Consider the following 20,525-nt stretch of genomic DNA (forward strand, 5'->3'; position numbering starts at 1 on the left):
ATGACCCTCAGGCACAAACTTTAAGGAGACACCAGAAAACCCAATGTTCAACATTGTAGTGTGGTGTGTTTGATATTTGTCTGATGCTGAGACAGAAGCAGCCTGTGGAAGCTACTTTAGCTCGTTGTTTGAGAGTCGAGTCTGCCATCGTAGACGAAGCTGCCTGGTCACACAGCATCCAGTGAGAAAGCAGATAGCCTTTCCTGATGAAGCTATATCCCCAGCTCCTATTTTTGATTTTTGAAATGAGGTCTCACGTATCTTCAACTGCAGTAGTTAAGGCCAAGCTTTCAAGGGTCAAGGGTCCCTGTGTTACGAAACCTTCAGGTATCCTTTTATTTCCAGATAAAGCTTTGTGGTGCAAACTGGGCACGTGCAGGAGTGCACCCCCCTCAAAGTACCCCCCATAGGAACAAGGATCTGCCTCCCTAATAAGTTCTCACCTTCTCTTTGTTTGGGAAGTGTACTGCCTTAAAAATTGTCCCTGTTCTCTTTGCCTGCTGCAGCTGATATTTCTTTCTTCCCTCTTATATCCCGTTGTGTTACTTCGGCTTTGCCCTGACCGGAATGAGACTCCACTGAGATCCATCACAAGGGCTGTCACTAGCCTGTCACCAGAAACAGGAGACTGCATGTGTGTCTTTCCCTCACTGTCAAAATTTATCAGATAACAGAAAAGTTGAGCTCTTTTAATGATGGCAATCTGTTATAATGTCTACCATACTTTGGGAGCGGGGCCAAGGCACACACACATGTAGGGTCTTTATTCCAACCCTCTTTCTTTCTTTCTTTCTTTCTTTCTTTCTTTCTTTCTTTCTTTCTTTTTTAACTTTTCTTTTTTTTTTTTTAAAGATTTATTTATTTATTATATGCAAGTACACTGTAGCTGTCTTCAGACACTCCAGAAGAGGGCGCCAGATCTCGTTGCGGATGGTTGTGAGCCACCATGTGGTTGCTGGGATTTGAACTCTGGACCTTCGGAAGAGCAGTCGGGTGCTCTTACCCACTGAGCCATCTCACCAGCCCTCTTTCTTTCTTTCTTCCTTCCTTCCTTCCTTCCTTCCTTCCTTCCTTCCTTCCTTCCTTCCTTCCTTCCTTCCTTCCTTCCTTTCTTTCTTTCTTTCTTTCTTTCTTTCTTTCTTTCTGAGACAGGGTCTCACTATGTAGCCCTGGCTGTTGTTCTAGCACTAGCTATGTGGACCAGTCTGGCCTTAAACTCAGAGATCTGCCTGCCTCTGGCACCCAAGTGATGGGATTAAAAGTATATACTAGCCGTGGTGACGCACACCTTTAATCCCAGCACTTGGAAAGCAGAGGCAGGCGGATTTCTGAGTTCGAGGCCAGCCTGGTCTACAAAGTGAGTTCCAGGACAGCCAAGGCTACACAGAGAAACCCTGTCTCAAAACAAAACAAAACAAAACAAAAGGAAGGAGGCCAGTGTCTGGAGGGAGCCACTGGTAGAACTGCTGCTGGAGTCAGGTTTGAAGGAAGCTGCAGAGTTTGGTGGTGAGGTGAGAAGCTCTAAACGAGGCCCAGAGCAAGAAATACGTCAGGAGCAGGGAACATCAGCAGGTTAGGTCCGGATCCAGACAGGTGGGCCAGCAGGCGCTGGACAGGCAGTAGGCTGCATCAACAGCGGGGGACCGAGCAGAATAGGGGAGTCCTCAGCTCTGGGTGCACATACCAACTATTAGATGACAGGTTGGTGCGGAGCGTGCTGTTGCCATGTAAGGGAACATCACTGATGCAGTCCAGGTCGGGGTACCACACCCTTTTCTCAGTCTGGAGTGTCGGTAAGTTCTTGGGCCTGGTTTGCCTGGTATGATTTTAATGCACCCATGCTTCAGGCATCTCTGTGAATACCACAGCCAACAGAATACCCATGCAAAGTTCAGTTCAACACGACTCAGTAGCTGTTGTTGGTTCAAACTTCAAGAGTCTGACCCCAATAGCTTACTGTAGGCACATATTTAAGCACAGCACAGTCAGATGAGAAGTTTCCTGGTGATAGTTAAGTCAACTTCATGCAAAGGTTAAGACATCAAAAGTCTATGTAGGGGCTGGTGAGATGGCTCAGCGGTTAAGAGTGCCGACTGCTCTTCCAAAGGTCCTGAGTTCAAATCCCAGCAACCACATGGTGGCTCACAACCATCTGTAATGAAATCTGATGCCCTCTTCTGGAGTGTCTGAAGACAGCTACAGTGTACTTACATATAATACATAAATTAATTAATTAAAAAAAAAGTCTATGTAAAGCCGGACAGTGGTGGCACACACCTTTAATCCCAGCACCTGGGAAGCAGAGGCAGGAGGATTTCTGAGTTCCAGGACAGCCAGGGCTATACAGAGAAACCCTGTCTCGGAAAAAAAAAAAAAGTCTATGTAAAATACACATGACAGCCATAAGATGGATTCTAACAAGTCCAAGACAAGGGTCAGGGGGGAGGATCTGGTGTGGTCTCGGCCACATTGTTAGCACCAGGCTATTAACCTTACCTATTCCCTGTCTCTTTGAAGAGACAGCCCTGCGTGTTTAACATTCTCAGCTCCCCTGTCACTTATCTGTGAGCATAAGAACCTCTGTGTTTGTTATCCCATGGGACCCTACAGCTTTATGTCTCCCCCATAAACCTAAGGATGCGTCCCCTGGAGTAAGTCATTTATTTATACATGTGTGCTGGTGGATGCTACTGACAGCCGGTATAATTGGTCCTTATAAAATGGAGTCTCTTAAGTCAGTGAACAGCCTGAAGTACCACTGCTTGTATACAATAGGAGTATCTTAGAGTGGAGCGTGGCCTGATCTTAATACTGAGGGTGACATTGAACTCCTGACCCTGAGTGAAAAAATAAGAAAGAAGGACATGACTACTCTTAGGTATGGTGGAGGAGGTTTGTTGTAGAGAGCCTAGCCAGAGGTAGAGACATGGGAGAGTCCAGAGGGATCGTGTCCCTGAATTGGGTCATCTATAAGGAGAATGGCGAGGGGACAGCCAGAAGAAGAGGCCAGGAAGGAAAAAAAAAAGGACTAGATTATATATTATATAATCTAGTCAAAATGGCTAGGTCATATGAGGAAGAACTGTTCAGGGCAGGGAAGGCAGCCCAGCTCTTGGGCTGGAGAGCTCCCAGTATTGGGCAGGGTATGCCAGCCATAACCTGTAACAAGTAGGGACTGAAGGATGCTGGGAGAATCTGGTGGCCAGGTCTGCTTCGATAGGTTAAACAGGCACCCTCAGACATTTGTCCTAGATTTGAGACCTAACGGATCCTTCCTGCCAAGTGCTGAGTGAGGGCTCCGGCCAGCTCCCGCTATTACCAATTGTCTTAGTTAGGGTTTTACTGCTGTGAACAGACACCATGACCAAGGCAAGTCTTATAAAAAACAACATTTAATTGGGGCTGGCTTACAGGTTCAGAGGTTCAGTCCATTATCATCAAGGTGGGAGCATGGCAGTATCCAGGCAGGCATGGCACAGGAGGAGCTGAGAGTTCAATGTCTTCATCCAAAGGCTGCTAGTGGAAGACTGACTTCCAGGCAACTAGGGTGAGGATCTTATACCCACACCCACAGTGACACACCCATTTCAACCAGGTCACACCTATTCCAACAAGGCCACACATTCAGATGGTGCCACTCCTTGATCCAAGGATATACAAACCATCACACCAATATATTATTTTTTTGCTTGTTATTTTTAAAAAAAGTGTGTGTGTGTGTGTGTGTGTGCCCGCGTGCGCCCACGGAGGTCAGATGAGGATGCTAGATCCCCTGTAGCTGAGTTACAAGTGTTTCTGGGCTGGGCAGTGGTGGCGCACGCCTTTAATCCCAGCCCTTGGGAAGCAGAGGCAGGCGGATTTCTGAGTTCGAGGCCAGCCTGGTTTTCCAAGTGAGTTCCAGGACAGCCAGGGCTATACAGAGAAACCCTGTCTCAAAAAACAAAAAACAAAAAAACCAAAACCCAAACCAAAAAAAAACCAAGTGTTTGTGGGCAGCCCCACTAAGGTGTTGGGAACTAAAAAGGGCTCGCCGGGAAAGCAGTCAGCTATCCTAACAGCTCCCTTTGACTTCCTGACAAGTTCCTACAAGCTCCGTAGGGTAACTTTACCATTTTTGTTTTGGGACAGGATCTCACCGCGTAGCCTTGACTGTTATGGAACCTACTATATAGACCAGGTTCTTCAACTCACAAAGTTCCACCTGTATCTCGCTCCGAACTGCTGGGATTAAAGGCGTGCGCCACCAAGGTCCCACAAACAAAATTTTTACTTAAGGAGATTTAAAACCTTTTTTGTTCAGTTCTATATTCTGATGTAAATCTTCATGTCAAGTTATTAAGTTTCATCCGTGGCTACAGAAATACTTCCCTGTGGCTGCTGTCTCCTGCCAGCTTTGCTCTGACTTCCTAGAGGGTCCCACAGATGAGTTCCCGTTACCTGGTCACCGGGGGCAAAGTTGAGGAGACCCAAGCGTGTATACCCAGGGAGCAGTTTTTGCAGTTTCTAAGAGCAGAACGCAGCACAGAAGAAACAAATTTATTTCACACTAGGACAAGTCTCTCTGAACTTTCAGTCTAGAGTCACAGTGAGTTGGCAAAATTTGAGCCCATCCTTTTAGCTGCCCCACCTTTCCCCTAGCGTGCAAAGGTGACTTCCCACGGCTGAGTGAGGACTAATCTACACAGCCTGATTATGTAGGCAGGTCCCATGAAGCTCTAAGATTTCTGTTGGAAATTTCCATTTTGTACCCAGGAGGTCTTGGGACAGGGAGCAGATGGATTTATCCAATATGTCCCCATATCCTCAAATTCTCTCTCACTCCCTTGCTCCGGGGGAATCCTTTTGACTTCCATATACAGGAGTCCTAGTCCAGCCCCAAACTGCTTCTCCCTGCCAATAACTTGGTATCTTCCCAAGGCGCCTCTGGGTTCCAGAATCCAGCCCCGCCCTCGCTGGCTGCTCTGCACAGTGGGCTGGGCGGGCATAAGCAGGATATAAAGCCTGCGCTCAGCCCATACCCCACGGCTCAGCTGTACTAGCCTAGACTGTAGCCAGCCCTAAGGATCTCTCTGAAGAGCTTTAGGGTTGTCCTGGCAACCAGCTGCTCAGCCAATCAGCGTTCGGTATTACGATCCTCCCTCAACATCTGGAGCCATGGCGGGTGAGTGTGGCGCCAACTCCAGTCTGATTTACTCTGAGGAGGATGTAGGGGCTGGCTGTGAGGAAAAGTGAAGTGGTTAGGAACCTGGATGAGCCTCGGTTAGTCTCTGGAAGGAGAACTTCTTCTCAGAACCAGAGATGCGGATTATTCTGCAGCCCAAGTTCACCCGTGGGCAACTCCAGCATTGCCCCTTCTACACCGTTCCTTAACAGAGCTGGCCACTCTCTGTACCGCGTTTGGACTATTTAGAAAAAGGGTAACATATGTCCTAGGTTGGCCTTAAAGCTGCTGTCTAGTGAAGGATAGCCTTTAACTTGGGGTCTTATTGCCTCCACTGCCTAAGTGCCAGGATTCTAAGTGCTCATCACCACGTCTGATTGACACGGCTCTGGGAATTGAATCGAAACCAGGACTTCCTGCATGCTAGACAAACTCTCTACCACCTGAGCTCTGCGCACGTCCCCAGCCTAGGCCAGATAGTATTTAACCATTTGGAAATACGTTGCTAACATTTAGAAATATAAGCAGGCAATTTACAGGGACTTGCTGGGCTTGGTGGCACCCTGGAGGCAAAGGCAGGCAAATTTCTTTTAAGTTCCAAGGTAGCCTGGTCTATAGAGCCAGTTCCGGGACAGTCAGAGCTACATAATGGAGAGAGACTGTCTCAAACAAACAAACCAACAAACCAAACCGCAGGTTTTAAAAAGGGGGATCACCACTTTGTGAAAGAAAACAGAAAGATGTGGAGATGGGTACAGGGAGCGGAGCTGAGAAGGAGTGTAACAGAATTGGAGCCTAATTCCAGCCTGCCTGGCTCTGGAAAGTTTCTACTGTGACCCTGGAGCAGGAAATCCGATTTGTTAATTGGTCAATTTTTGTGACAGTCTCCTCACTTTGCCATCAGCCCAGGGGAAGGCAGGGGAGAGTCCTTGGCAGTTACCACCACATTATTGTCTAGTGTTTGACTGGCATCTACTGCGTTCTTGGCCAAGTAGCCTCCAGGGCTAAGTACTTCCCAACAGGGCCTGGCTCTGAGTTCTGGGCAGCAATTAGGTTTAGACGGTGGTTCCTCCGTTGGGGCAGGACTGTAACTTTTTGGAGTTCCTTTCCCTTTAAAACTATTTCAGCCTCCGAAAATGCACTCAGGATCTCGCCTTGCTAAAAGCACAGAGGGAGGGAAGGATGCTTCTGCTGTTGTACAGGGTCATCCCAGTGTTCTCTAAGCTCTGCGATGAGTTGCTGGGAGAGCCAGCGAGGGAGGGTTTTCAACAGCTGGTAAGGCTGTGTCTGCTTCGGTCTCCATTTATGCATGAGGGATAAATGTTCCAAGCCCCCTCCACTGGAGCCGCAGACAGCACAGAGCACAAGCATTATTATATTCATCTTACACTCCCACACTTGTGTTCATTTCAGGTCAGTGTTTGTTTATTCATCCATCCGTTCATTCACTCATTCATTTTGGCCAGACTAGCTTCAAACTCGATTTGGTCTAGGCTGACCTTGAACACCTGATCCTCCTGCCTCTGTGCCCCAGTGCAGGTGTGTGCCCAGGCCAGGCTAAACTTAATTTACAAATTAGAGTAGAAGATTGACAAAATAAAAAATAAAACAGAAAAATGACACCCATAGGCTGTAATACTGGCAAACTGGTCTGTTCTCTGTTGCTTCGAGAAAACGCCGACCAAAAGCAAGCGGAGAAGGAAAGGGTGCATTTCAACTGACAGTTCCGGGTCCTAGTTCATCACCAAGGTTAATGGAGGCAGGAACCTGGAGGTGGGAACTGAAGCAGGAGAACTCTGCTTACTGGCTTGCTCTCTGTGACCTTTTCAGCCTGTTTTCTCACACAACTCAGTGAGTGGCACCTGTCCAAGGGTGACACCAATCACAGGGAGCTGACCCTCCCCAAGTCAATCACTAATCAAGAAAATGTCACCCACTACAGGCTACTGTCTGATGGAGGCCACTGTCTGATGGAGGCCACTATGGGCCAGTCTGATGGAGGTCTCCCCTGTCGTTCCCTGCAGAGGGCTGGGAAGCACTGAAGTTTTCAGGTGGGGCTGGGGGAGGGAGGCTGAAAGCAAGACTGGGCTGGATATTGGAGTGAGGTTTGTTTCCAGGGGACGGTCCAGATAACTTCAGCTACCCAAATTTAGAGTCAGGGTTGCCAAGAATGTTACTGGATAAAGGGACCTGCTACCAGGCAGGCTTGATGACCTGGGTTCCCTCATTAGGACCCACATGGAAAGAGAGAACCAACTCCAACTCCTGCAAGTTCTGCCTAGGACACACACACACACACACACACACACACTGAAAAAATAAATAATGTAATTTAAAAGCACTCAGGAGGTAGAAGCAGATGGGTCTTTATAAGTTTGAGTCCAGCCTTGTGTATGTAACAAACTCCAGGGCAACCAAGACCACACAATGAGACCTTGTCTCAGAAAAACACAAAAGAAAACCCACAACAAAACAAACAAACAATATCAAGGTGGAGAGAGCGCTCGTTGGTTAAGCACACAGGCTGCTCTTGTAGAGAATCGGGGCTTGCTCCCCAGTGTTCACGTGGGAGCCAAAACTTTTTGTAATTCCAGTCCTTCTGAGGGTACCAGGAGTGTATCTGTTGCACAGGCATATGTGCAAACAAAACACCCATATCTGTAAAATAAGTATATTCTAAAATTTAAAAATGGTTTCTTCTCTCTCTCTCTCTCCCTTCCTCCTTTTTAAAAAAAATTATTTATTTATTATATGTAAGTACACCGTAGCTGTCTTCAGACACACCAGAAGAGGGCATCAGATCCCATTACAGATGGTTGTGAGCCATCATGTGGTTGCTGGGATTTGAACTCAGGACCTCTGGAAGGGCAGTCAGTGCTCTTAACCTCTGAACCATCTCTCCAGCCCCAACAAGGTCTTTCTACATAGCCCTGGCTGTCCTGGAACTCACTATGTAGACCAGGCTGGCCTTGAATTCACAGAGATCTGTCTGAGCCTCCCCAGTGCTAAGATTAAAGGCTTGCACCACCACACTTGGTCTATTTTAATTTCAATAAAAAATGACTTTTTGAGAAGTTTAGGCTCCACAGTTACGAAGCCCAGGTCCCCAGCCCCTACGGTATGTAATAGGTGCCCAGTTAACAATCTGGTACTGCTGGGAGCTTGGTGTCTGATGACCTGAGCATTTCAGGGGGTAAATGGAGTGGAAATCAGGCACAGGTGCCTGTGGGGTGGGGAGGGGAGCAAGTTCTCCTCCATTTCAGGATTCGTGGAACAACGAACAACCCATCTGTTTCTTGGCAGTCCATCAGAGCAGGGAACAAGAGGCACTGGCAAGATCACGCTGGGGCTGCAGGGCTCGGTTATAGGGAGCATGAGGCTCCAGATTCAAACCCCAGCATAAAACAGAAAGCAGGGGTGGACCCACTAGATGGGGAGATGCAAGGCAGAGCAGAAGCTGGTGTTGGCTAGTGTGCTAACAGAACTTCCTGGTGTGTTTCCAAACTCATCCCCAAACAAACACTAAGGTCTTTCATTACCCCGGAGGTTATTTCTGTTTATGGAATAATTCAAATGAAACCTGGGGGCTGGAATGTTGATAGAGTTAGGAGCATTTGCTGCATAATGCTGAGGGCCAGACTTCAGATCCAGGGACCAGAGTTCAGACCTCGCAAGACCAGGCAGGGTACTCTTTGGCCTCCAGAGGTAACACCCACATCAACAGATAAATAAAAATAAATCCTTAAAAAAATAGTTATTTAATACAAGAAACTCTATACCCACAGCACCCAGAGGTTCCTTTTATGACCTAGTCACCTATCCCTGACCATTCTACTGATTTTCTAGGAAGATCATTTTATTTTCATGTCGGTGGTCAATTAAATATGCCACCATTGTCAGGTGGTGGTGGTGATGCACATCTTTAATCCCAGCGCTGGGGAGGTGGAGACAGAGGCAGCCAGCCTGTGTTCCAGGAAAACCAGGGCTACACAGAGAAATTCTGTTTTTTTTTTTTTTTTGTGGGGGGGGGAGCCAGCATCAGTAGACACTAATTTCTCACGAACTCAGAATGCATTCTTTATTCTTCTTGCTCATCCCTTTCTTCCATTTCAATTTTATTTTTAAAATGTATTTGTTATTATTAGAGTGGTGTGTACCTGTGTATGTGTGTGCCTGTATGTGTGTGTATGTCTGTGTATATGTGTACTTGTGTGTGTGTGTGTGTGCCTGTGAGTACCTCTGTGAGTGTGTGTGTCTATACCTGTATGTGCCTGTGTGTGTGCCTGGGTGAGTGTGTGCCTATATGTGTGTATGTTTGTGTGCTTTTGTGCACCTGTGTGCATGTGTGTGCTTGTATCTGTGTGTGTGAATGTGTGTGCGCTTGTGTGTATGCCTGTGTGTGTGCCTATATGTGTACCTGTGTGTATGTGTGTGCCTGTATCTGAGTGTGTCTGTGTGTGTACCTGTGTCTGTGTGTGTGCCTGTGTACCTGTGTGCATGTGTGTGCCTTTATCAACGTGTGTGTGTGCCTATGTGTGTTTGTTTGCCTGCGAACCTGTGTGCATGTGTGTGCCTGTATCTGTGTTTGTGTGCCTGTGTACCTGTGTGCATGTATGTGTCTTTATCTGTGTGTGTCTCTGTGTGCCTGTGTTTGTATACCTGTGTGCCTGTGTGTGTACCTGTGTGCTTGTGTGTGTACCTGAGTGCCTGTGTGTACCTGTGTGCATGTGTGTGTGTGTGTGCCACAGTATTTATGTGAAGACCTGAGGACAACCCTGGCCACTGTTTTTCACACCCTTATGTGGGGTCTGAGCATCAATTTGGGTCTCTGCAGATCTGTCAGGGAGACCTGGGATTGAAAGCCTCAAAGACTAGGTTGGACTACAGTCTCATGCTGGAGAAAACCTTACTTCAGGTTCAGTGCACATTTATACAAGTACGTAACACAGAAAGCCGTGATCCAAGGAAGGGGGAGTTTAGAAACACCTGATCAGAAACATGTGTAAAAATAAACGCCAGTAAGCAGGTTCTAAACGGTAACCAAGCAGCCCTTCCCAGAACTTTCTCAGGACAGAGCAATTTAAGCACAATTACCTGGCACATGCTATGGATTATATCTGGGAAACCAGATTCGGGGCCATCTAAGACAGCTCTTGGCAAATCCTTTCAACCACGTGGGGTTCTATAGCTTGGTTACAACGTCCAACAAGAATAAACACGTCTTATAAACTGAATGGAAGCGTCTGTCACAGGGAGGCAGGAAATCACACCCAACAACAGTCCAGGGAACAAAATGCTCCTGAGGTAAAAGGCCCCCTGCCTCTTCCTGGAGCCTCCCTCACGGCTCCCCACAGCGCTGGTCACTGTGGTCACACTCAGGGTTTGAGGCTTTGACATCTTTACCTCCTTTCCAGTTTTTTGTTTTGTTTTTTTTTGTTGTTGTTGTTGTTGTTTTGTTTTTAAATTGGGAAGCTGCTGTCAGGTGGGCGAGTTCACAGGCCCCAAGGACCAAGGCCAGGGAAGTCACCATGGGGGAGGGAGGAGTAGGGGAGGGAGGGAGAAAGAGGGTCATCCAAAAGGGAAGGGGAAGAAGAGGGGAAGGAGGACGATGAGGAGAGCCTCTTTCCATTTTTATTAGTTTGTTTGCATAGCTGTGAGCAGAAGGGGTCCTGGAGTTTGTGGTAGAGGCTCCTCACCTCAAGGTAGACAGGGAGAGAAGCCAACATCCGGATCTAATCTTGTTTGTTTGTTTGTTTGTTTGTTTTGTTTTTTGTTTTTGAGACAAGGTTTCTCTGTGTAGCCCTGATTGTCCTGGAACTCACTCTGTAGACCAGGCTGGCCTCGAACTCAGCAATCTGCCTGCCTCTGCCTCCTGAGTGCTGGGATTAAAGGTGTGCACCACCACGCCCGGCACCCGGGTCTAATCTTAAAAAGCATCCTCCTAGGGACTCATTGCTCCAGTCAGCCCCACCCTTACTCCAGCCTCCAACCCCTGTTCCCCGAGTTCTGTCACCTTCTGAAGTACCACCACAGGCTGGGGACTAAGTTTCCAACCCTTGAGCCTGTAGGGACTGTTTTTTTCTATTTTTTTTTTAAGACAGGGTCTACTTTGTCCTTCGTGCTGGGCTAGAACCTATTGTCCTCCTGCTTTTCTGCCTCTCAAATGCTGAGATTATAGATATGAACAACTAGACCTAGTTGCGGGGGCATTCCACGTGCAAGCCATGAAGCCAGAGGCAAAACATGCAGAACGCAAGCTCAATCTAAGTGCATGGCTCGCCTCATTCATTGGCTTCTTTATTTATGGCTGTGGTGGACTTGGTGCTACAAGCAAGATGCCACGAGTTCAAATCCCTAGAACCCATGTTTTGTTTGTTTGTTTGTTTTCGTTTTTGTTTTCTTTAGAAAAGCCAGGTATGGCAGAGTGTAGGGAAACAGCGCCAGGAAAGTCCCTGGGCTTGCTGGCAGCCATCCTGGCTGACCTACTTGGAAACTGCCAGGCTAGATCATGTTTCAGTACTTTTTAATGGAAACAACGTGACCAAAAATCTGTCACAGGATTTTGAGACCATTAAAACAAGTTTAGTGAGAAAAAGAAAATAGATCATGTTTCAAACAGGGTGGAAAGAGCGTGAGGAGCGACATCCAAGGTTGTCCTCTGGCCTTCACATGGGCACACATGATTAAGCACAGGCTCACACACACTGGAATTTGATCACTATGAGGGCGTATTCAGAGGATCCTCTTAACTCAGTGGGAGAGTAAGGGGGTGGCTGGCGTGGGCATGGAGGTCCCAGCATTTGGGAGGTAGAGATAGAAGGATCAGGGGTTCAAAGCTATCCTCTACTACCCGGTGAGTTTGAAACTAGCCTGGGCTATGTGAGACTCTTTTCTCACAGAGCGTGAGGTTACTGGGTAAAAATGGCTCTGTCTTCTATGGATTAGTGTGTGGAGAGATTGTTTTATAATGGGGGTGTTTTAAGAGCCACTGTAGCTCTGTCTTGAATCTGTCTCTCTTGCCCTGTGTTACCCAAAACTGTCTTTGGACTCTTGAGTCCTCACCAGCAAAAAGGCCTTCTTCTCTGGGTTCCACCACCCCTCCTCCTCCCAACTTCTAGTGCTGTGAACCCCCCCCCAAAAAAAACCCTTCTCTCTCTCTCTCTCTCTCTCTTTCTCTCTCTCTCTCTTTCTCTCTCTCTCTCTTTTTTATAACCATCTAGCCTGTGGTATTCAGTTATAGCAACAGTAAGGATGGTAGCTTGAGTAAGAATGGCCCCACAGGCTCATATATGTGAGCGCTTAGCTACAGGAATTGATCTATTAGAAGGATAAGGAGGCATGACCTTGTTGGAGGGAGTGTATCACTTTGGAGTAGGCTTTGAGGTTTCAAAAGCTCAAGCCATGCATGCCCGGTGTTGCCCTCTCTTTTTCTTCCTGTGGATCAGGATGTAGAGTACCGCCATGCCACCATGGTGATAATGGATTAACCCTTTGAAACTGTAGCAAGCCCACAGTTAAATTCTTTCTAAGAGTTACCTTGGTCTTGACATAGCGACTAAGACAGTAAGTAAACTAAGACAAATGGGTTCCAATCGCCTGTTACTTATCACCTCTTCCCTTGTGATCGCTGGCTTCCGGGTTGCAGAAGCTTTGCTGGTTCATTCAGATAGAAAAGCTGAAATCAGAGGCAAGCTTTCTTAAATGCTACTAAGGATGGAGCCAAGAGCTAGGCAAGCATTCTACCAGGAGTTACAATCTCAGCCTTAATCTTTTTCTTTAACGTTTTGGATGGGGGATTTGTTTAGGTTTTCCAAGGTCCCCTCTACCCTGCACCCCGTGCTTTGCTGAGGGTGTTTTTTCTCTCTGTGTCTGCTGTATGTATGTTTCCTCATGCCCAATAAACACCTTTCTTCAACTGCAAAATAAAAAAATGAAAAATAAAAATAAAATTTTTGGACAGGATCTCCATATGAAGTCGTGATTGACCTCAAGCTCAGAGATCCACCTGCCTCTGCCTCCCGAGTGTTGAGATTAAAAGTGTGTGCCATCACATCTGGCGTTTTGGGAAACTTTTTGTTTTTGTTTTGTTGTTTGAGTTGTTTGTAGCCCTGGCTATTCTGGAACTAGCTCTGTAGATCAGGCTGGCCTCAAATTCGCAGAGATTTGCCTGTCTCTGACTCCCAAATGCTGAGATTAAATGTGTGCGCCACCACCACCACACCTAGGAAACTCTTTTGAGCGCTGACATGATGTTCAAAATATTTTGGTTTTATTTTGGAGCTTGCTGTGTTGTGGATTAATTCAAATGCTACTTGTGTTAATTCGGCTCCAAAACTTACTGGATCACATCTGCATGTAAGACACTGAGGGTCCCTGCCCTCAGCTGGGTCTGATTGGCAAATAAAGTTGCCAACGGTAGATGGCTGGGCAGGGGAGACCGAGGCAAGGGAACCCAGGGAAGAAGGATTTAGTACTGCCACGCCAGGGGAAGCGGAAGGATCAGACTTGAGAGGTACAGGGCAGAGAGACTGCCGACATGTAGGAGTTGGAGATTGTGGCCCAGGAAGACTGCAAGCCTGGGTACGAGGCAGCCAGGAATAAAGGTTTTAGTAAGTAATAATTCAGGAATATGGGAGGGGAGAGCGTGCTACCAGCACGGAGGATTAAAATAGAAGGCTGGGGGTCGGGCTGGTGAGATGGCTCAGCGGTTAAGAGCACTGCTCTTCCAGAGGTCCTGAGTTCAAATCCCAGCAACCACATGGTGACTCACAACCATCTGTAATGGGATCCGACGCCCTCTTCTGGTGTGTCTAAAGACAGCTAAAGTGTACTTACATATAATAAATAAATCGAGGCAGGCAGATTTCTGAGTTTGAGGCCAGCCTGGTCTACAGAGTGAGTTCCAGGATAGCCAGGGCTATACAGAGCCCTGTCTTGAAAAACAAACAAACAAAAAACCCCAAAAATCTTTGGGCCTGAGCAAGCGGGGCCAGAGGGAGCAGAGGTCCTGAGTTGTTTAATTCCCAGTAACTACATGGTGGCTCACAACCATCTGTACAGCTACAGTGTACTCATATATATAAAATAAATAACTATTTCTTTAAAATAGAAGGCTGTGTGTGTGTGTATGTGTGTGTCTTTCATTTGAGAATCTAGAGCATTGAGGTAGCTCGTGAGGAACCCACATGGAGCCACTGCCAGAGAGGTAGAGCAGATTAATCAACTATAGCAATACCTCTAGACTTCAGATTTTTTTAAAAAAAAATGTTTGATTACATTTAGAGAGAGAGAGAGAGAGATCTTTGTGGAGTTCAGGATAACTTCAGAAGTTGATTCTCTTCTTCCACCAGGTGGGTCCTGGGGATCGAACTCAGGACACCCGACTTGGCAGGAAGTGCCCTTATCTGCTGAGCCATCTCACCAGCCTCAAGTGTAGATTTTCAGATGAAAGACATTTAGTTGATAATGCTAGCCACTGTTCCCCATGCTGAGAAACGAAGGTGGGAAACATGTCTGATCCCAAACACTTTAGATTAGGGATTCACCCGTCCTGTTTGGATTTTCTTTCCATGCCTCACATATATCTAAACAGTGAGAAGAGCCCTGGTTGTACTGGCCCATTCAGAGAAGACATCATTCAACTACGCCATGAAGGAGGCTGCTGTAGAGGCTCTGAAGAAGAAAGGATGGGAGGTACTCGAGTCTGACCTCTATGCTATGAACTTCAACCCCATCATTTCCAGAAATGACATCACAGGTAAGAACCGTCTCTCTCCATTGGCAGCGGACCCCTGTGGCCCAGCCTCAGCCCCATCACTCTTGCTACCCAACAGGTGAGCTGAAGGACTCGAAGAACTTTCAGTATCCTTCCGAGTCATCTCTAGCATATAAGGAAGGACGCCTGAGCCCAGATATTGTGGCCGAACACAAGAAGCTGGAAGCTGCAGACCTGGTGATTTTTCAGGTATCACATAGGACAGAAATCATAAGAAAGCGGTGTCTGGCCGGGCAGTGGTGGTGCACGCCTTTAATCCCAGCACTTGGGAGGCAGAAGCAGGCAGATCTCTGAGTTCGAGGCCAGCTTGGTCTACAGAGTGAGTTCCAGGACAGCCAGGGCTACACAGAGAAACCCTGTCTTGAAAAACAAAAGACAAACAAACAAACAAACAAACAAAAAAAAAAACAAGAAAAAAAAAAAAAAGAAAGGAAGAAAGTGTTGTCTGTGGTATTTGTCCTTATGGGCCTGGGGACCTCTGCATTCTTAGTGATGCCAGTCAGAGGGTGTGCAGCTGAGCTGATATGCTTTGTGTAATTGTGTGTGCGGGCAAGAGAGAGAGAGAGAGAGAGAGAGAGAGAGAGAGAGAGAGAGAGAGAGAGAGAGAGAGAGAGAGAGAGAGAGAGGAGAGAGAGAGAGAGAGAGAAAGAACGAACCGCGATCTGACTTCTTGGTCTGCCCCACAGTTCCCGTTGCAGTGGTTTGGGGTGCCCGCCATTCTGAAAGGCTGGTTTGAGAGAGTGCTCGTAGCAGGATTTGCCTACACATATGCTGCCATGTACGACAACGGTCCTTTCCAGGTAGGTGAACCATTGGCCATCTCCTGAGTAGACTCTGTCCTGAGAGTACAGATGGACTCTTAAGACCAGGGAGGACGCATTGTATAGCTCTTATAAATCAAATGACAGGATGGATTGGACTTGTTCAGTTTTTTTTTTCTACATTTACCTATTTTATGTATGTATATGAGTGTTCTTTCGACAGGATGGTTTTTTCTGCTCAATTCTTTTTTATATTTACTTATTCTTTTATGTATATGGGTGCTTCGCCTGTTTATATGTCTGTGTACCTCACGTGTGCAGTGACTGAGGAGTCCAGAAAAGGGGGTCACATCTTCCTGGAGTCACAGGACAGTTGTGAGCCACCATGGGTGCTGGGACTGAACCTGGGTCTTCTGAAGAACAGCCAGTGCTCTTCACCCCATCTCTCCAGACTGCTCTTTATGCCTGTGTGGGGGAGGGACACATGCCTGCCACAGTGTCTATGTGGAAGGCAGGGGACAAGTTGCAGATGGGAGGTCAGACTCAGGTTGTCAGGCTCGGTGGCAAGTGACTTTACCAGCTAAGCCATCTCACCAGCCTTTGGACCTTGTTTTAAAATGTTCCAGAAAAAACAAAAAACAAAAAACAACTTGAAAAAGCAAGTGTTGAGGGGATTAATGAGTGGCTGGCATAGGAGAGGGAAACTAGACTTCAAGCTGTTTGGTAGATTTTATTTTATTTTATTTTATTTTTGTTATCCTTGTCTCTTCGTGCTTGAGATTTTTCCGTAGGAAAAATCAAAATGGAAAAATCTAACTGACTTGGTTGGTGACAGACACCTGAACTCCCATTTGGGTGGGAAAGGCCATCCTCAGCTACTTAGTGAGTTTTAGGCTAGCTTGGGCTACATGAGATCCTGTCTGAATAAAATGTAAAACTGAAAAAAAAAAAAGAATCTTTGTTTTTTGGAGGCCAAATAGTGATAAGAACTATCTTGTGACTTTTATTTTTAAATAGATTTTTAAGCATCCATTTATTCTTATTTTATGTACATTGGTGTTTTGCCTGCATGTATGTTTAAAATGAGGGTGTTAGATTCCCCTGGAACAGGCATTATAGTTGTGAGCTGCCATCTGGGTGCTGGAAATTGTATCTGGGTCCTCTGGAGGAGCAGCCAGGGTTTATAACCACTGAGTCATCTCTCCAGCCTCGACTCTTTTTAAAAAGTAAATTAATAAAAATTGACACAGGGTCTTATGATGAAGCCCTGGCTAGCTTGGAACTCACTCAAGAGAGACCCACCTCCCTCTGTCTCCTGGGCACTGGGGTTAAAGTCGTGAGCCACCATACCCAGCTGTCTCCTGAAGTTTTGAGTGAGTTGATTTGTGCTGTAGTCACGGCTATCCACAGCCACATGCTGGTCCCAGCTACGGTTGGAACATGTGCAGAGTCATGCTGAGGTGGCAGAGGACCTGAAGCCTGAAATAATAGCCCTGATAGGGTGGCTTCATTTGTCCTTCTCCCCGGGGGCCCCCTGTTCATTAACTCACTGGGACCCAGGAGAGGGGCGGGTGACACTTGTTTTCTCTTTCAGAATAAGAAGACCTTGCTTTCCATCACCACTGGGGGTAGCGGCTCCATGTACTCTCTTCAGGGTGTCCACGGGGACATGAACGTCATTCTCTGGCCGATTCAGGTAGCTCCTTCCAGAGGAGTTTGTTAGCCGAGCGTTCCTCGGAGTCCAAACCTCCAGACAGTAACTCAGAACTGACCCAAGGGGTGAGGAGAGCAGCCAGGGAACAGGGCAGCCGCTCCTACGTTTCCTTCAGGAGCTTGTGAGATGACCCAGGGCACACGGTCAAAGTCTCTTCTATCTGCACCAGGGCCTCAGTGTGTGCAGCCACGGCCTTGGCTCTTTCCAGTCTTCCTGGAATTATATCTGTAACCCCAGAATATTTTAATAATTAAAAAAATGTATGTGTGGGCGTGCATGTGTGTGCTTGTATGTATGCGTGCGTGTGCACATGCATGTGTGTGCCTGTGCGATTGTGTGTGCACGTGCACGTGTGTATCAGAGGTCAACTTTTGGGAGTCGGCTCTCCCTTTATATCTTGTTGATACCAGGATTTCCTTGGCTTTTGTAGTACTGTGTGGTCAAGGCTCACTGACCTTGAACTTCTGGGCAGTTCTCCTGTCTCTGCCTCCTATCTTGCCTCTTGGCATGCTGGGATTGCAGATTCATGCTGCCGCATATATTGGATTTTCTGAGACAGGGTTTCCCTGTATATCTGTCTTGTAACTCACTCTGTAGACCAGGCTGGCTTCAAACTCGGAGATCCACCCACCTCTGACTCAAGTGCTGGAATTAAAGACGTGTGCCGCTGCCACCCAACTGCATTCACTTTTTTACATAGGTTCTGGGCTCTCTCTCCATCAGACTTACAAGGCTGGTACCTTGACTCTACTCGCTGAGCCATCTCTCCTGCTCTTTTATTGTTTGTTTGTTTGTTTGTGTTTTGGGTTTTCCAAGACAGGGTTTCTCTGTGTAGCCCTGGAACTCACACTGAAGACTAGGCTAGTGACGAACTCAGAAATCCACCTGGCGTGCACCATCACTGCCCGGCAAGACCTTTTATTGTTTTAAGGTGGGAGGAGGTTCATATACAGTCCCAAGGTAGACTTGAACTTGTGGCGGTTCTCCTGCCTCAACCTGTTGGGTGCTGGGTTTAAGGCATGGACAGCCATATCTGGCTCCCCGGGACAAGAATCAGGTTCACCGAGCTTGTCTCCGAGGTGGGTTGGACGCTGAGGAGTATGTCCACTCAGGACTGGAGGTGCAGAGGAGAGCGAGCAAGACTGGCGCTGGAAAGACCATTTGTGCAAACTGAGTTCATCATGTGGAGAGGCAGACAAATGCGCATCCACATGCCCTCGCATGAGCCAGAGCCAAGGAGCAAATGCTCTCCCTAATGTAATACAATTTCCGGCTCTTTTTGGCAGAGGATCCAGGTTGGCACAGTTTCAAGGTTTTTACTCATTCAAGCTCCGCCAAGGAGGCTAGGGAGGGAGGGCAGAAGGTAAGAGAAGGACCTGTGTCAATTCCCCAGGGCACCTCAGATTGCATATTCTCCCATTGGCAAGCCCAACTCACCCTCTTAAAAGTTTTTTTTTTATTTAAGTTTTATTTTTATGAGTTTTGCCTGCTGTTTGTCTGTGTACCGTGTGTATGCAATGTTCGTGAAGGCCAGAAGAGTACATTGGATTCCCTGGAACAGCAGTTACAGATGGTTGTGAGCCACCACGTGGGTCCTCTTAGTCACCAATGCATCTCTCAAGCTGCAAGTTTTTTGTTTTGTTTTGTTTTTGTTTTTGTTTTTAAGATTTCTATTTATTCTTTTTATTGTTGTGGGTATGTATGCTACGTTTATGTGAGTGCCCACAGACGTCAGAAAAGATCATCTAATCCCTTAGAACTGGAGTGACAGGTGAGTCTCTCCATCTGGATGCTGGGAAACAAGCTGGGTACTCTGAAAGAGCAGTGAATCTTAGCTCTCCACCCCGCAGATCAACTTCTGATGCCCGTTTACAGTACGGACTTAACTCCTGTGACTTACTTCTGTGTTCTGTTTCTCCTCAGAGTGGCATCCTGCGTTTCTGTGGCTTCCAGGTCTTGGAACCTCAACTGGTTTACAGCATTGGCCACACTCCACCAGATGCCCGCACGCAGATCCTGGAAGGATGGAAGAAACGTCTGGAAACGGTCTGGGAGGAGACCCCACTCTATTTTGCTCCAAGCAGCCTGTTTGACCTAAACTTTCAGGCCGGATTCTTAATGAAAAAGGAAGTTCAAGAGGAGCAGAGGAAGAACAAGTTTGGTCTCTCTGTGGGCCATCATCTGGGCAAGTCCATTCCGGCCGACAACCAGATCAAAGCTAGAAAATAAGGATTTTTTTCCTAACATATAGTTAGACGCAGCTTTCTTTTTCCCCAGCTTGTCTGACTTGCTTTCATTTTTTTCCTTTGCTCCACAAGGATGGGAAAAGGAGTAAGCTTGCTTTATGCTTTTTTTTTTTTTTTTTTTTTTTGATAGTTCTGCCATGGCCGTAACAGCAAAATGAATGAAGTCAGATTAGGGGCCTCAGGGGGAGGTGCAGAAGCGAGCTGGAAAATACTCTTCTAGGTCATTTATGCAATATACGCCTTTTTCTTCAGGACTAGCCCCAGTTAGATGGCATCCAGTCCTCCATCAGGATTCGTTGTCTATAATCACCTCTCTGTGGTTTAGGACAGAAGGGAATTGCTCCAAGAAAACAATGGCCAAGGGACTAACTTGTTTAGCAGTTAGCAGTTAGCTAAAGCCTGTTTATGATACATCCTGGTTTCAATTACTGTGCAGTGACTGACATGGTGCCCAGGGGGATGGCTCTCCAGCTCTTCTCTGTCTTGTACACAGCACACCCAGGTCCTGGGGAAGGAATTTTAAAACAGATCTCTGTCTCATTCTTTCTATTCCTTTTTTAAAAATCGAAATAAATAAATACATCATACATCAGATGGTGGTGCGTGCCTTTAAGCCCTTTAATACTTAACAGCAATAGCCCCTTCCCGACCTGGAGATGGCTCAGCAGCCAAGTGCACTTGTTGGCTCTTGCAGAAAACCTTCAGAAAGGCCAACTGCTTTTCTAACCCCAGTTCCAAGGGATCCAGTGCCCTCTTCTGGCTCCTGCAGGCACTGCATGCATAGATAAGTATAAATACATACATACATACATACATACATACATACATACATACATACATACATACATAATAAAGCGGGTGTACACAT

The 20,525-nt window shown here is 46.9% G+C and overlaps 1 protein-coding gene across 1 annotated transcript; it reads left to right on the plus strand.

Moving 5' to 3' along the window:
• The first annotated feature begins 4,969 nt into the window (after nt 1-4,969).
• On the plus strand, nt 4,970-20,251 carry Nqo1 (NAD(P)H quinone dehydrogenase 1). The gene is made up of 6 exons (XM_029480809.2): nt 4,970-5,161; nt 14,754-14,918; nt 14,995-15,125; nt 15,623-15,736; nt 17,292-17,393; nt 19,335-20,251. Exons 1-6 carry the CDS (start codon nt 5,155-5,157, stop codon nt 19,638-19,640), a joined length of 825 nt encoding a protein of 274 aa, XP_029336669.1. The 5' UTR covers nt 4,970-5,154; the 3' UTR covers nt 19,641-20,251.
• Nucleotides 20,252-20,525: the final 274 nt, after the last annotated feature.

This window comes from Mus caroli, unplaced genomic scaffold (genome assembly GCF_978045245.1).
Source record: "Mus caroli unplaced genomic scaffold, Mus_caroli_1 scaffold_10, whole genome shotgun sequence".
NCBI lineage: Eukaryota > Metazoa > Chordata > Mammalia > Rodentia > Muridae > Mus > Mus caroli.

What these genes read in the sequence shown, in the direction of transcription:
- Nqo1 (XM_029480809.2), top strand. An exon ending in TTCCAGAAATGACATCACAG is followed by an intron (nt 14,919 to 14,994) that starts GTAAGAACCGTC and finishes GCTACCCAACAG; the next exon opens with GTGAGCTGAAGGACTCGAAG. An exon ending in TCATTCTCTGGCCGATTCAG is followed by an intron (nt 17,394 to 19,334) that starts GTAGCTCCTTCC and finishes GTTTCTCCTCAG; the next exon opens with AGTGGCATCCTGCGTTTCTG.